The sequence below is a fragment of the Equus caballus genome, chromosome 18, assembly GCF_041296265.1.
Source record: "Equus caballus isolate H_3958 breed thoroughbred chromosome 18, TB-T2T, whole genome shotgun sequence".
NCBI classification, from domain to species: Eukaryota; Metazoa; Chordata; class Mammalia; order Perissodactyla; family Equidae; genus Equus; species Equus caballus.
The window spans coordinates 19,658,801-19,674,233 of NC_091701.1; the positions used below are offsets into that span (position 1 = coordinate 19,658,801).

The window sequence follows — 15,433 nt, forward strand, 5'->3', positions numbered from 1 at the left end:
TCTCGTTTAATTCTCACAGTGAACATGATGGAAATACTCTCCTCATTTTACAAATGGGGAAAGTAAAGCCTAGACAAATTACTTTGTCGAACGCTCAGCTAGGGTTTAACCTGCATCTGATTCCAAAACCCGTGCTTTCAAGTTGTTACAGCCTCTAAATAAGACAGTTGTTTGTTTACTGTCAACAGAAAACGTTCAACACTGGATGATTTTATTGTCATATATTTAATATAAATTTTTTATAAGCAAAGAAATTTGTATTACATTCCTTTGCTGTCATTGCTTCTTTTGTGTTTTATTTAAATAGGCTAATCAGGCGGCCAAGAAACCAAAAGTAGATGGACAAGTATCAGAAACGCCACTTCTTGGTTCATCTTTGGTCCAGAATTCCATTTTAGTAGATAGTGTTACTGGTGTGCCTACAAACCCAAGTTTTCAGAAACCATCTACATCAGCATTCCCTGCACCAGTACCTCTCAATTCAGGAAGTATTTCTGTTCAAGACAGCCATACATCTGATAATTTGTCAATGCTAGCAACAGGAATACCAAGTACCTCATATGGTTTGTCATCACACCAAGAATGGCCTCAACACCAAGAATCAGCAAGGACAGAACAGATGTATTCACAGAAACAGGAGACATCTTTGTCTAGTAGCCAGTACAGCATCAACTTTCAGCAGGGACCTTCTGTGTCACTGCATTCAGGATTACATCACAGACCTGACAAAATTTCTGATCATTCTTCTATTAAGCAAGAATATACTCATAAAGCAGGGAGCAGTAAACACCATGGGCCAATTTCTGCTACTCCTGGAGTAATTCCTCAGAAAATGTCTTTAGATAAATATAGAGAAAAACGTAAGCTAGAAACTCTTGATCTGGATGTAAGAGATCATTATATAGCTGCCCAGGTAGAACAGCAACACAAACACGTGCAGTCACAGGCAGCCAGCAGCAGTTCTGTAACTTCTCCCATTAAAATGAAAATTCCCATCACAAATACTGAAAAACCTGAAAAATACATGGCAGATAAGAAGGAAAAGAGTGGATCGCTGAAATTACGGATTCCAATACCCCCCACTGATAAAAGTGCCAGTAAAGAAGAACTGAAAATGAAGATAAAAGTCTCTTCCTCAGAAAGACACAGCTCTTCCGATGAAAGCAGTGGGAAGAGCAAGCATTCCAGCCCACACATTAGCAGAGACCATAAGGAGAAGCACAAGGAGCATCCCTCCAACCGCCACCACCCCAGCAGCCACAAGCATTCCCACTCACATAGTGGCAGCAGCAGTGGTGGCAGCAAACACAGTGCTGATGGAATACCACCCACTGTTCTGAGGAGTCCTGTTGGCCTGAGCAGTGATGGCATTTCTTCTAGTTCCAGCTCTTCAAGGAAGAAGCTGCATATCAATGATGCATCTCACAACCACCACTCCAAAATGAGCAAAAGTTCCAAAAGTTCAGGTAGTTCATCTAGTTCTTCCTCCTCTGTTAAGCAGTATATACCCTCTCACAACTCTGTTTTTAACCATCCCTTACCCCCTCCTCCCCCTGTCACATACCAGGTGGGCTACGGACATCTCAGCACCCTCGTGAAACTGGACAAGAAGCCAGTGGAGACCAACGGTCCTGATGTCAATCACGAGTACAGTACAAACAGCCAGCATATGGACTACAAAGACACATTCGACATGCTGGACTCGCTGTTAAGTGCCCAAGGAATGAACATGTAATACATTTGTTTAGGTCAATTTTTCCTTTACTTTTTTAATTTAAAAATTGTTAGAGTGGAAACTTCCTCCTGATCTAGCAGTGGTAACACCTGCTGTTGCTGCCACTGCTTCAATATTTGTAAGTGCTGCTTTATTCTTCATTCTGAAAAGAAGAGATTATAGTAAACAAGTCTTTATCTCCACATATGATAGTGTTATAAATACTGTAAAAGCATGGAAGGTGCGAAACTCAGTATTTCTACAATTGCAGCTAAGAACATTAGGATGATGGCTGGCTGCTTTTAGAAATATAAGATGCCTCAAGCATTCGTTATTTATAATTTGAATACTGTAGCTATTTGTTGTTGTTGCTTGGCTTTTTGAATGAGTGTAAATTGTTTTCTTTTGTGTATTTATATTTGTATGTATGATTTGCATGTTTCAATGATAAAGGGATAAAACAGTATACTGACAACTGTTTACAAGAAAGTGGAGAAAAATGTACATACATTTTTGTATGTTTAGATATTACCATAAATACTCAGGATTGGAGCTGCTTGTAAGTATAACAATATACAAAATAACTTTATTTTATCTTGTCAGAGTCCATCACTAATCTAAAACAAAGGTGGCACTTTTTCATGTTAACCTTAAACTCTAGGCCTTACTGGAAGCCACTGAAGGGGGACACTTCACTACCAGATGGGTATGCGGTGCCACAGATGGTCATACACACTGCGAGGCACTGAACTTTTGCCTTCAGAGGTTCTGACCAGCTTGGCTGCTGAAATAGCCCCTGATTTTCTGAAGGCTTGAAGAGGGGAAAAAATAAAAGTTTACATACTCTTGATGTGAAGTGCATTTAAGTGTTTGTTGGCTTGTGGCAGTACTATAAACACAGAGCTGTTAATAATGGTTGTGTAGATTACTGTGATTTGAAAACTAAATTCACAAAACTTACATAGTGAAGAATTAGGTTTTTTCCTTGAATAAAGAACTTTAACACTACATATTTCAACAGTAAACAGGAATCGCTTTTCCTTTAGCGTTCAGAATGGCACCGTATTCTTAAACGTCCTCCTCCCGTGAAGCGTGTTTGTGTGTGATGCCATATTTCTTTTTCAGGTAAATGCAGTCTTCCTTATAAAAATGAAATTAAACCTATTGCTCTCTCACTTCTTTTATATTCTAACAATAAATAAAAAGAAAAGATCACTGACTGTGCATTGTACCTGTACTTACAGCTTCTGGTTGTTACCAGGAAGCTCTGAGAAAAAAGAGTCAGCCTCCATCCAGGTGAACAGCTAGTGGAGGTTTTACATTTATTTGCACATCTCAGTATATCTGTTGGGGTCAAGTTTGCACAGTCATCTGACTTCTGAACAAATGATAGACTTTAGCTTGTTTAAACTTTGTCTTAAACACTAGTAATATGTCTGGTTTATCAGCTAATCTTGAATTTATTCTGTGGTAAATCTTTGAGCTGTTGAGTATCTTTGAGATGGGTTGAATTCAACTTCTGTTGAACTAAAAACTGTCTTAATTTTTCCTCTATGTATATGAATTATTTTTGTTACAAAGCCACTGATATGTGCACAATTGTAATTTTACTCAAGTATGTTGCAGTTGTAAATATTAGAGAGTTTAATCTCGTGCTCTACTTTTATTTAGCAATTACCTAATTTGCCGGTAGCTTTATGATTTTTTAAAGATAATTGTTTATTATTTTGTCAATGTTATTTGAACTTAGGATGCTAGGACCTTCTTTCTAGGGACTTTGCATAGCTAGCATGTCCTAACATTTGTTCTTGTCTTGCATAACTTTAGTAATCTTTGTCATTACATGTAACTTTGTTGCTCTGTATGGCATATTATTGTATCCATAAACATGGTAATTTTGATACAGTTATACTTTTACAGTGGTACATAATCCAAGGACTAGTATAGAATTAAGCTGAGTGCAAGATGAGGGAGGGAAGGGTTTTGTTCTTGGTAATTTAGATGTGAAACCTCTAAGGAGTTATCATGTGAAATGACATAGGGTGGTTGTGCTACTGTACAATTGGGGATGATAATACCAGGAGTTTTAATAAGATTTTGTAAAGAATATCCAGAAAAGTAGTGAACTTATTTTCAGTATGACATAGAAAACAATGTGAATATTTAAGGTCTGTGACTCTACTTAAAACTTCACTAAGAATTTGCAGAATTGTTTTGAGATGTGGGAATAAAGGTAATTTTGTTGAATCTTTATTGGTGCTAATGATGGACAGTTAAAAAGGTAGCTAGTGTATATTGTTATGGGTCAGTACTTATTAGTACTTCCAAAATGGAATTTGAAATGCTATGTATTCACTTTTCACTCTGTAAATGTAATTCTTTACAATGACTTTATTTATTAAAGGGCAGCCAGTTGTAATTTTTACAGGATTGTGTGAGCTATTCAAACTCTTTAACCTCTGAACAGGATATTAGCTTCCACAACCACAATGGGGATAAATATAGAAATCCGTTTTAGGTTTCTTTTCCATTAAATGAAAACCCTTATAATTCATATTACCATGAATTTGCTTTAACCATCTCATTTGCATAAATTAGTTCATCAACCTGGTCCCAATAGGCTCAACCAAAGAAAAAGACTCCAATGAATGGACATTATTACTGAGTCTTCTTGTAAGTAGCCATAGATAAACCAAAATAGTATCATCAAATTTAGGTATGAAATTCCACATGTGCAAAGTACTGTTAAGGTGATACATTTTTGATGAGATTTTTTTTTAATGTTTGAAATATTAAAAAGCATTATCTTTAAATATCCTATAAAAGAGTGATTCATTTTTTAGTTGTGTTTTCCCTAGATCATAATAGATTTGTTACCTTTATGCAGAAGCACATTGCATAGAAAGACTTCACTTCTACCTCTTTCAGCTAATTTTCCAATATTGAGCTGTGCCCCCTAAATATTTGCCTTAGCTACTTTAAAATACAATATTTTCAGAACCAAAGCAAAGGAGTGTGTTTTCACAGAAACATTCTCAGAGGCCTACTTTACAAAACTGGTGGCAGTATCTTTTGATGTTAAGACCTTGCAAAATGTCCTAGTTTTCTTCCGAGGTTCATTTCTTGTTTCAGGTATTTAAATACTGAAAAGTAATCTACTAATTAACCCTAGGTTTATCTTTTAAAGCAGATATAGGTGCATCTTGATCTTCCTCTGGGTGTGCAGGTTCATTCTGGTTAGAGTTCTTAAGGGTCAAAGAAAATTTGTACTGTGATACATGGTTTCATGCAGGATTTCATGAGGAGTGCTTACATACTTGTGCCAACAGATTATAATTATGTAGGTTACCTTATTTTTTTGGCCCATCTATCCTCTTTGAACTAAAGAAATGACTAGTTGAGGTCTACTTCAGAGAACCAAATTTAAGATGTTTTTGTTACCAAATGCCTTACCTTAAAAGCATTTTAAGCACCATTTTTTTGTTATAGTTGATAATTTAAATTGCTTTTTATTCCTTAACCAACCATAGAAATAAACCACTTCTTACATATGCATGACTATTACATAAGTTATTATAAGTGCCCTTGGTTGATTAGATATTTTAGGGTTTTGCATTTACTGTGGAACTAAGTAAGGATTTTTTTTTTAACATAATATCTCTGAAAGAAGATGGTTCTATTCTCAAATAATCCCAGTATTCCCAAATTTTATCTCAACGTAAAGCAGTTGTTTCTCACCTGCTACAGGGCTTAAATTGGTAGGTGATTTTTAAGATGTCTTTGCTGAGGAAAACTTGAGAGCTTTTGTTATGAAGAATTCTTGATTCAGCAGCCTCCATCAAGAGGCTTTCTTGAGAAGCAGTGTTTACTAAGTCCATTTACGCAGATGAAAGATCAGCAAACCCCACACTAGGGGGAACTTAGTTCACAGGAGTAGAACTGAGCTCACAGGATGATGCGTGCTCGTCTCATGTGCCCGTCTGTTTATGATAGGCTGATTTGAACCAGGATTTTTGCATTGGAAAAGCAGCACTTTCTGTCCCTGTCCTCCTAGGTTGCCAAGTTATGATACCAGTGTGTTAATTTGAGAATTCACAGCTATGTTAATACCTGAAATTTGATCACTGTCAGCTGAGGCGTGTAAGCCAAATAATCAAAAGTTTGCTTGTTTTGTAAGAGAAGTTTGCCTCTGAAACACCTGTCTTTACAATAGAGGTGATCTTGCCAGTGGATTTGGAATGTTCAAAGTGTTCCAGGTCTGATACCATGAATCCCTTTTTTATTCCTCAATGTCAGTTTGAGCACAGCCAGCTTTTGCTTCTGACTCCTCTTTTCCTGTTCTATATAATTTACCAGTATCTCTTCTGCCTAACAGATTCTTTAGGTTGGTTGATAAGGGGGATACATTGGAGGTTGTATGTCTAGGAGTAATTCTGTTCTTATAAAAATGACTTAACCCATTTGCTGTGATCCATTTATCTCGAAAGTAAATTCTGAGGGCTGTCTAATATCCTTTATTTCCAAGTTTTGGGAGGAAGTCTCACTTAAAACCTGTTTAGTAGCTGGTTTGATTTGATTTGCCTATTGTTAAGTAGGGAGTGCATTCTTATTTTTAAGATGTGTTTTTCAAGCAGTTTCACTTGGTTTGAAAAACTTCACGTGTACTCACTTGTCGTCAGCAATGATTGGGATTTCATTTTCTGAATGTACACAAAACCCCCCAAGGACTGTTGAATAGGATGTTTGCTGATAGAAAATCCAAAACAGGAATATGTGTATATGGCATGAATTCAATTAGTCATTGAATTTCAGCTCAGTATCTATTACAAGGAATTATTAATAAAATTTGTTTATTGACAACATAAATCCAAGGCTCTAACATGTCTTGTTAATGTGAATCAGAAATAACTTTTGGTCCCTGGGAAATGTGGGAAATAAAGTCTCTGCTATCTGTTACTCTTTATCGGAGTAACTGTATATCATCAAGCAGCATGGCCTCTGCGGTCATATTGTCTGCATTCCAGTCTCAGCCCTACCACTTAGTAGCTGATGACCTTGGGTGAATTACTTGACCTTGTGCCTTGATTTCCTTCCCTACAAAATGTCCATAATAGTACCTATTCGTGGGTTGTGAGAGAGAAGGCTTGGGTGATCAGGGAAGGCTAAATTGAATAGATGACACTGAGGAGAATCCTGATAGAGGTATATTTTGGATATTACATGGAACAATGAAGACCAATCCCGGTGCATTAAACTTGAATGTGTATTAAATATTGTATGCCTACTGTTTTCTAGAATTTAAGTTGTGATTCTAATTCATAGGGGATTTTCTTGCTTAATCTCTTGCATTACCTCCACAAAAAGCAAAGAGTAATTACAGTTATCTGGAAGAGGAATGATCCATAAAAAATATTTAATCACAAACTGCTTTAATATGGCTGCTCTCCAACCCCCCATCCCTTCTGATTTTCCTGCACCTTCCACTTGAAAGAAAATGGAAGCCATGCAATGGCTTTAATAAGATAGAACTAGGATAGAAAAGTTACTTCCTCTAAAATGCATTTTAAGCCTCAATGTAAGATAAATGTTTTGAAATCACATTAAAAGATTTGATGTTGATAATACCAGTGAGAGCTTATTTTATTAGCATATTATAAATTACCTGTTTTATGTAGAAATGTTACAAAGTAATTCCACTTAACCAAAGTTAGTAATTCCATTTAATAATTCATCCTACTTCCTCATTTCTTCCCTCCTTTTTTCTTCTGTTGTCAATATAATGAAAAAAATTGTACATTTTTATTTTAGCTCTAGTATGTGACCTGCCTGTTCCCTCCCTGCAGCGCCACCTCCCAAAGCAATGTAGGGCCTCGCTGATGAGGGGTTTTATCATATTGCCATGAAATTAAGAGGCTTACTGAGACCTTACAAACATCCAGGCATACACCTGAGAAGTTTTCTTTAGTCTCAGTCCAGAGGAGCAACTGCAGGTTTGAGAAGTCATGGCAATAGGACAAAGTGTATAGCCTTTCCTCGGGGACTGTGCTGCTGCAACTTTTAACAGCACAGTGCCACACACACTTTCTTGTTAACTTTGTTGATTACCAGTGAAGGTACAGACCGCCTACACCAGGTACTTCACTGTTGACAGAATCACCCAGAAAGCTTTGTTAAATGCAATTTTCTACATTACATAGCTACTTTAAAAAGAATTAATACTTGCAAGTCCAGCAAGTATGAGGAATAAAGATGGCCTGGTAGGTGATGGAGGCTTTTGACCGCTCATTGAGCAGATTAAGTGGATTTTTATCTTGGAGCTACTCGTTACACTGTAGAAGGCCTAGGACTACTGTAGTGATCCTGCAGGAGGCAGTGGGTAAAGCGAGTAAATGGTAATAGTGCGCACTCCCCGATCCCATACCACAGTTTGCTCTTTTCCACTATGGCAACTTTCCTAATTCAGCTACTGAGAATGTCCACAGTGTAAGGGCTAAAGTGGGTTAAAGTTAGGAAGATGCTGTAGAGTTTGAACTGCTTTTAGAATTTTACTTGAAGAGTTAAACTTTTTTTTTTTTTGGTTGAGTTTGGGGCCCAGAGCATACAGGAAGATTCAGTACATAATGAAATGCACTTTTGAAAGTGATTGAAAACTTGGGGCATTGTGCATCTTGAAAAAGGAGGTGGTCATAGAAAGGAAGGCAGTGTTGCTGGTAAGTGAAAAATGAAAAGCTTTTCACACCATTAAACTAGTCAGAATCACTAACTGGACTGGTGAATTTGTTTATCAGCATCTCAGTGGAGTTTCATTTTAGTAAAACTTAGCGATGTAACTGATGTCATTCATAAACCACAAATCTGGGAGGCAGTAGGGAAAGGGCTCTCTAAAGTCAGACATATGTGGCAGCAATCCCAGCCCCCACCTGCCTGTTGGATGGCCTTGAGAAAGTTACTTAGCTCTGAACTCTGTTGTCCACTAATAAAGTGGGGATACTGCTACCAACCCAGACCAGCCAGAATTAAAGGATGTGCCTTTCTCTGTTAAGAGCTCAGTGAACTCTAGCCCGCCCAGCCCCTGCCTGTTTGCACTCCCACTCTCCTTTCAGCCCTATTCCTCCTAAGGAAGTTAGAAAGGGGACAAACATCTGGGCAATGAGAAGAGCATACTTCCGATCTGTCGTGTGTTAAACACAATGAATGACAGAAACAACTGAAAGCTTTTAGGACAAAGCCTTGCCTATTGAGAACCTCATATTCCAAAGGTGTGTCCAGTATTCTTGTCAATAGAAGAGGAGTAGGTTTGTTAACACCAACTTCGTGTGTCCGTTACTGCGGTTTGTATACAGAGTATAAGCATCTTACTCTGCCCTTTTCCCATAGAGTTTAATAGGCTTGAATGTAAATAATTAATTGCTCCAAAATCAGATATAACGATTCAGGTTTTAAAGAATGCTGAAGATCCCTACTAAAATTTTTAAAAAAAAACAAAAAAAAAGCCCTTTAACAAGATGATGTTTCAGGTTATGTTGATATACAAGTAAAATAAGGAACATTTCCCTTAAATTCCCATCATATATGACAAAAGAACTGTACAAATTGGAGAGAAAGAAGGAAGGTATACCCACAAAGACCCATTTAAACATGTTGGCCAAAGTAAAATCTGTTTTAACTCACTTGGACTGCATTTTGCATTTATTTCTCAAAAACTTGAAGCAGCAGCTTAATTTTGACAAAGCCTGACAACTCGTGTTAGAATACACCTACAGTGAGTTTGCAGTTGTGCCATCTTGAAATGATAGCAACCAGTAAAAACAATCTGTAAATGTAACTTAAACAATAGGTGTCAATGAAATTTAGTAGACAAGTGGAATCGACAGCATTAGAAACCTTATCAAAACGCCTAGTCCACCAACAAAACAAGGGCTTGTAATAATACTGAGAACTTGTCCATGTTCGTTTTTGTGAGGTTTTCCAATGTTCTGGAAATGAAGGTGAAGAGTGACCTCTGCGGGGATGTCCTTCATTCAAGCGAAGTTAGCCAAGTGCCCTGAAAAAGTTTATATGCTCAACCATTCTCCCCTTAGATCTAGCTTTTATCCTACTGGTTGGCTTAGGTTTAGCTAGTTCTAGATGTGGTAATGACCTAATTCATTCTGCAAGTAAGTGAAGACCTTAAATCAGTCTGAGCTTTATGGGGCCACTTAGTCCAGCTTCTCGTAGGTGGAGACTCAAGGAGATCAGAGACCCTCTGATCAATGAAATACTAAGGCCCTTAGTTCTTCCTGTTAACCGTAAAGCTCTCATCTGCAAGGTTAAGATTGCCACCAAAGAAAACAATCTAGCATCTTTCTACTCAACTTCTCACCTTCCTCTAGTCTCCTTTGCAAGAATTAAATAAGATCTTTACCCACGAAGCAGGAAAATACACTTTTCTTATTTTTATACTTTATTTCAAACTGATAACATTAAAATTGACAGGCCAAAAATAACAGGAAATATCGTGTAAGGCAATAGAGATTGTAGTTCCTGGATAGACAAAACTGTAAACACTGGAATAGGTCTTTTTGTTGTTATTGAGAAAATTTTCTCATACATGGGTAAATTGTGACAGAAGCTTGAGGAGACTAACATGTAACAAACTTTTCAGTTAGTGACACTGCAGGATCTGGTTAAATTGAGTTAGATTGGCTCTCCAGTAGGAAAACAAAGGTCCCTTCACTATCATTCCCACAGTGAAGCAATAACTGAGTATAATGGAACTGGGAAGGACGTCTTCATGTATGTTCAGTGACTTCTCTTCAAGAAGGAGTGCTTCAGGAGCTGGACAGCAGAAGGTCGCTCATGCTGGTCCCTAAGAAGGGAAAAACACATTAGAAGCAACACCCAACAGTGTACCTGCCAACTAGGTCTGCCTGACTCAATGCCAACTTTAAAGATGGAAGTTCAACCTCTCCCAGTCAAACAGACTTGGGTTGAGTCCAGACTCCAGTTTTTAGCTGTGTGATCTTAGGCAAATGCTCAGACTCTTTCCTCATCAGTAAAATGGGGATAACAATAATACCTAACTCACTGGGAAATTTAAGTAATGTGTGTACAGCTTTTAAACAGTGTCTGGCATGTAGTAATTATTTTAAAAAAAAGTAGTAACTATTATGAGTAAAAGCTAGGCCCTACTGGGGCTGGCCCCGTGGCCGAGTGGTTAAGTTCGCTCGCTCCGCTGCAGGCGGCCCAGTGTTTCATTGGTTCGAATCCTGGGCGCGGACATGGCACTGCTCATCAGACCACGCTGAGGCAGCGTCCCACATGCCACAACTAGAGGAATCCACAGCGAAGAATACACAACTGTGTGCCGGGGGGCTTTGGGGAGAAAAAGGAAAAAAAAAATTAAAACCAATTGACTTCAAACTTGGGTGGCCAAAATTTGAAAAAAAAAAAGCTAGGCCCTACTTTTCCATTATACTTTCATTCAGTTTGGGTTATAATTTATATACAAGTAAAATTCACACTTTTAAATGTGCATTTAATGCACTTTTAATTAGTATTAAATTTACTTTTAAAATTTAGAGACATTGGAATCCAGAATTAAAAAGCCTTTAATAAGTAGGCATTTAAATGTGCTCTGGTGATTAATTGAAATAATCCCATTTGGAGGACTCTTGGGTGAACATAAAGTAAAGAGAGAGAGTTGCTCAATTAGTACAATTGTGGCTTAGGTTTTTTTCCTCAAGAAATTGAAAAGCCTTTGTCAATGAACTAATAAACCAGTCAATGGTTATCAGCAATGACCTATTCCAAAGGCGTTCTTTTGCTTAAATTGGCTATCTTTGGGTAATTTTGGAAGCAAATGACCATGAAAAATAGCCCAGGTGAAAATGGAAATAAAAATAAAATAGTAAAGAAAGTGATCGGAAATCATTTTGAAATCAAAACCTTTCCCCCAGGAGGTTCTCCTTGATTTCACAATATGCAGAAATCTCCTCTCCAAAAATCCCTTCCATAACCTGCCTACCCTTTCTAGCTGCCATCCTGTTTATTCTATTTCTGCCAAATTTCTCTAACGGGGCCAAACCCAGTGTCTTTTTTTTTACAACATTCATTATCCTGAATCCTTAACCATTCAGCCTACTCCTCTCTGTATAGAAATTGCCCTCTTAAAATTAACCATGACCTTCTGGTTACCAAATTTAAGGAGCTTATCCTCCTTATCTCTGTAGCATCTCCGTCCTGAAATAATTTCTGCTTAGACTTAGGGGAAACTGTTCTCTTAATTCTTCTTCCCCCTTAGGGCATCTCTCTTCCGCCCCCCCCCCCCTCACCCCCGCCTCTCTCCTGACCTCCTTCTCTTCCTTTCTTCCAGGTATGTGCTAGACTTGATGCTGTGCATATTCTGTTATCTTCTCCCATGAGAATTTTCAAAAACATTTTCCTCAGCCTTCTAATTTTTTCACAACTATAGCTACCAACCTTATGATTCACGACCACAGCTACCAACCTCCAATCTTAATTGCTTTCCAGAGCTCCAATTTCATAGCTTCAAATGTTTCCTTAGGTGAAGGGAACCCTCTTCAACTTCCTCCCCGTCCTTCTTTCATGACTTTCAATTATAATTTCTTCCCTTATCCAGACTCAAAACCATGAATCCTGTCATCCTCCATCACCAAGTCTTGATTCACCTTCCTCTGAAATGTTCTGGAATCCTTTTTACAGTCCCACTGTTGCCACCACCATCAAAGTCCAAGCTCTGGATTCCCGCGTGATCTTCTGGTCTCAAGCAGCCTCCAGTCAAGGTCTGTCAGTACGCTGCCGTGTGACCTGCCTTCCCAAAGACCTTTTTCTTCATGGCGTTCTCTACCCTAAGTCCTTTGCAGTCCCCTGCTCTTCACTGTCTACTGCAGCAAAGCTAAACTCCTTGGCCTGACTTCCCAGAACTTCCAGCCTGCCCATAGGAATACCCTTTACTTCTTACTTCTCTCCCAAATCCGTCTCTGTTCTATTCAGTCTTTGTTCCTGGTCTACACCTCATCACCTCTACTTCTGAATCTTCAAGAGTGCATTACACCCCTTCATTTCTGACTATCCACACCTCCAAGGAGTATTGTCATAGACGTCAGGTGAGATTCTAGAGTCTTTAGAGTCTTTGCCATAGAATTTCAGGAGGTTATTATATGCTTGTAGATGACACTAACTAGGTAAGGTGTATTATTAGTATTCTCCCTAATGGTTATCAACTATAGAGCCCTAATTATGTGCCCCAAACTCTGCTAAGCAATTTACATACACCGTTTCACTTAACTTTCACAACAACCCTATTAATTGATTATCAATGATGTGAGTTGTGTATTGCTTAGTTTATTAAGCAGTGGTTCAAAAGGAGAGCCATAAAAAAGATTCCACCCTTTCTTTTTAAACCTTTGTGTGTGTGTGTGTACATGTGAGTATGAGTAATGACAACTTGAAAGAATAGCAAGTAGTTTCTGTGTTTCTGTGGATCAGTGATAGATAATTGTTCAGTTTATAACAAAGCAACTACAAGAGTGTTAAGAGCTAAGACCAATCTCCAAAACTAGTACTGGTCCATGTGATATTCCTAACACCTTTTATGTGTTTGGGGTTTTTTAGGGGGAGGAAGGGCAGCTCTGTGCCTGGGTCTCTGTCCACAAAATCCATGCTGGAACACCTACAGTGTCTCTGTATCTCGGGATGCCCAGAACTGCACCCCTGGAGTATGTGTTCCTACCCTGGCCCACGTCTTCCCCTGAAATTAACCAGGACAGGCTGATACACACATGCTGGGGGAGGGAGGCAAAGGGTCTGAAAGCGAGGCACATTCATCGGCAGAAAGAGAGACCTGTGGGTTCCGAGATTCATTAAAACTAAATGAACCCCCTGGGAGTGGGAGGTTGCCCTATTTGCTTGCTGAAAGCTGAGGCACTAGAATTTTTCATCTAGGAATAAGAACATACTTCCATGAAAGGGAAGAAATAGTGTTAGGTTGTCAGGCCTTCCTCATCCTGTACATGCAACCAAATGTTGAGCCTCACTAGGTGGTAGATTTTAGGCTGTTCTGCATCATCCTGGAGGCCAAATGGGTGGGCTCCAGCACCCTACCTTACTCTCAGCTCCCCCCAATACATGCACATACAAACACACACTTTAGCCACAACCATCTCTCTGCTTTTACATTTTATTGTTTGAATTAAGATTTTATATAAGTGGGGAGTGCCTAGCTAAAAAAGTTTGAAAACCACACAAGTGGGTAATCTCTAAGGTCCCTGATAGCTCTAACATTCTACCCAGAATTTTATTCCATAGATAGTAGGGGACATCAGGACAAGGGAAAACAGACAACTTTTGGGGGCTTTTCTGCTTCTCCAAATCCTCAACTTGATGCTTGAAATGCTCCAATTAGAGATTTGTTCCTTTGGCTCAAAATGTTTCTGCTCACTTTAAATACAAGTATTTCTGGGAGAACCAATATGTTAATTCTGTCAGTCATCAATCAATCAATTCATATCAATCCCTCAATATGAATGAATTTTTCACATATTTTCACATATTTTCCTGAGGGCAGGTTTTAGGAAAGAAATGAGAACACTTTTGTTCCCTGAGAGGGAAGGCAGCTTAGGAAAGGGAAACCTAAGCACAGCTGATGTCTTTTCACTGTGTGAGTAGATCTTTAGCCATTTTGCCCCCCATTGATTTGGGGAAGTAGCGTCAGGACCTGATAAGACATTTAATTGAGGCACTCTCTACTTAAAGCGTCACCTCCTAGACCCGGATATAACAAGGAACACAATCCTCAAGATGGCTAATCATGATTCCTTTTCGCACAAAATCACTCCCTACTTCATTTCATAGCCTGAGCAGAGCTTTTAATGGGCCGTAAATTACAGGGGAATTGTCAGCTGCTTAAAATCTCTGGGGACTCCTGCTTTCAGTTTCTTACCTGGTTAGGCATACGCGCACGAAGTCTGCTGCATTTTCTGAGAAGTGTTCTGGTAAAGGAGGCATCAGCCCTCTGTGTGCTCCAATGTAAAACATGGCTGCCATCCTGTCCATGGAAGCCAGCGGAGGCTTCCCTGTGGCCATCTCAAACACAGTGCAGCCAATGCTCCAGATGTCTGACTTCCTTCCATAGCCAGACTCATTGATGACTTCTGGGGCCATCCAATATGGAGTCCCATGCATGGACTTAAGCATGTCACTATGGGTGCCATTTAAGCCAGCCCAGGCCAAACGCTTGGCACAGCCAAAGTCGATCAGCTTGATTATTCCAGTTGGCATGAGCATAACATTATTTCCTTTGATATCTCGATGTACCACACAGTTCTCATGGAGATAAGCAACACCTTGTAGAATTTGTTTTGTATATTTACAGAACACCATCTCAGGCAATGGTCCAAAACGGTTTATAATACTAGAGATTGAGCCACCCGGAACGAACTCCATGAAAATGCTTACAATGTTCTCTTCCAAGCATGTCCCCAAATAGGCCACAATGTTGACATGTTTCAGTGCTTTGAGCAAATCTACTTCTTCCTGCAGTTTCTGGTATTCTTTTTCAGTAGCCAATTTTTCAGAGGTATCCAAAGCCACCTGTTTTACAGCTATTAGCTGTCCTTGGCTAGTTAGACCACAATATACCTAGAAGCGAACCAATACCTTATTATTTAACGTAAATGATACAACTTGTTCACAAAATGCCTCATGTGACATTTGTTT

At 38.8% G+C, this 15,433-nt stretch overlaps 2 protein-coding genes across 11 annotated transcripts in view; one reads left to right on the forward strand and one right to left on the reverse strand.

The window, feature by feature from the left end:
• CCNT2 (cyclin T2) overlaps window positions 1-6,580 on the forward strand; it is a 42,136-nt gene extending 35,556 nt beyond the window's left edge. For 7 of the 9 annotated variants that reach the window (XM_001915413.6, XM_070240754.1, XM_014732439.3 and 4 more), the window contains one exon: window positions 308-6,580. In XM_001915413.6, coding sequence (XP_001915448.1) covers window positions 308-1,735 — 1,428 coding nt within the window. In that variant the 3' untranslated portion in view covers window positions 1,736-6,580. The remainder of the gene's footprint in view (window positions 1-307) is intronic. The other 2 variants (XR_001378731.3, XM_005601461.4) reach the window with 1 other exon arrangement.
• Window positions 6,581-10,134: 3,554 nt separating this feature from the next.
• Window positions 10,135-15,433, reverse strand: part of MAP3K19 (mitogen-activated protein kinase kinase kinase 19) — a 58,917-nt gene continuing 53,618 nt past the window's right edge. The window contains exons 13-14 of one of the 2 annotated variants that reach the window (XM_001489415.6): window positions 14,658-15,355; window positions 10,135-10,562 (exon numbers count right to left, since the gene is read on the reverse strand). In XM_001489415.6, coding sequence (XP_001489465.4) covers window positions 10,496-10,562; window positions 14,658-15,355 — 765 coding nt within the window. In that variant the 3' untranslated portion in view covers window positions 10,135-10,495. The remainder of the gene's footprint in view (window positions 10,563-14,657; window positions 15,356-15,433) is intronic. The other variant, XR_011428184.1, reaches the window with a different exon arrangement.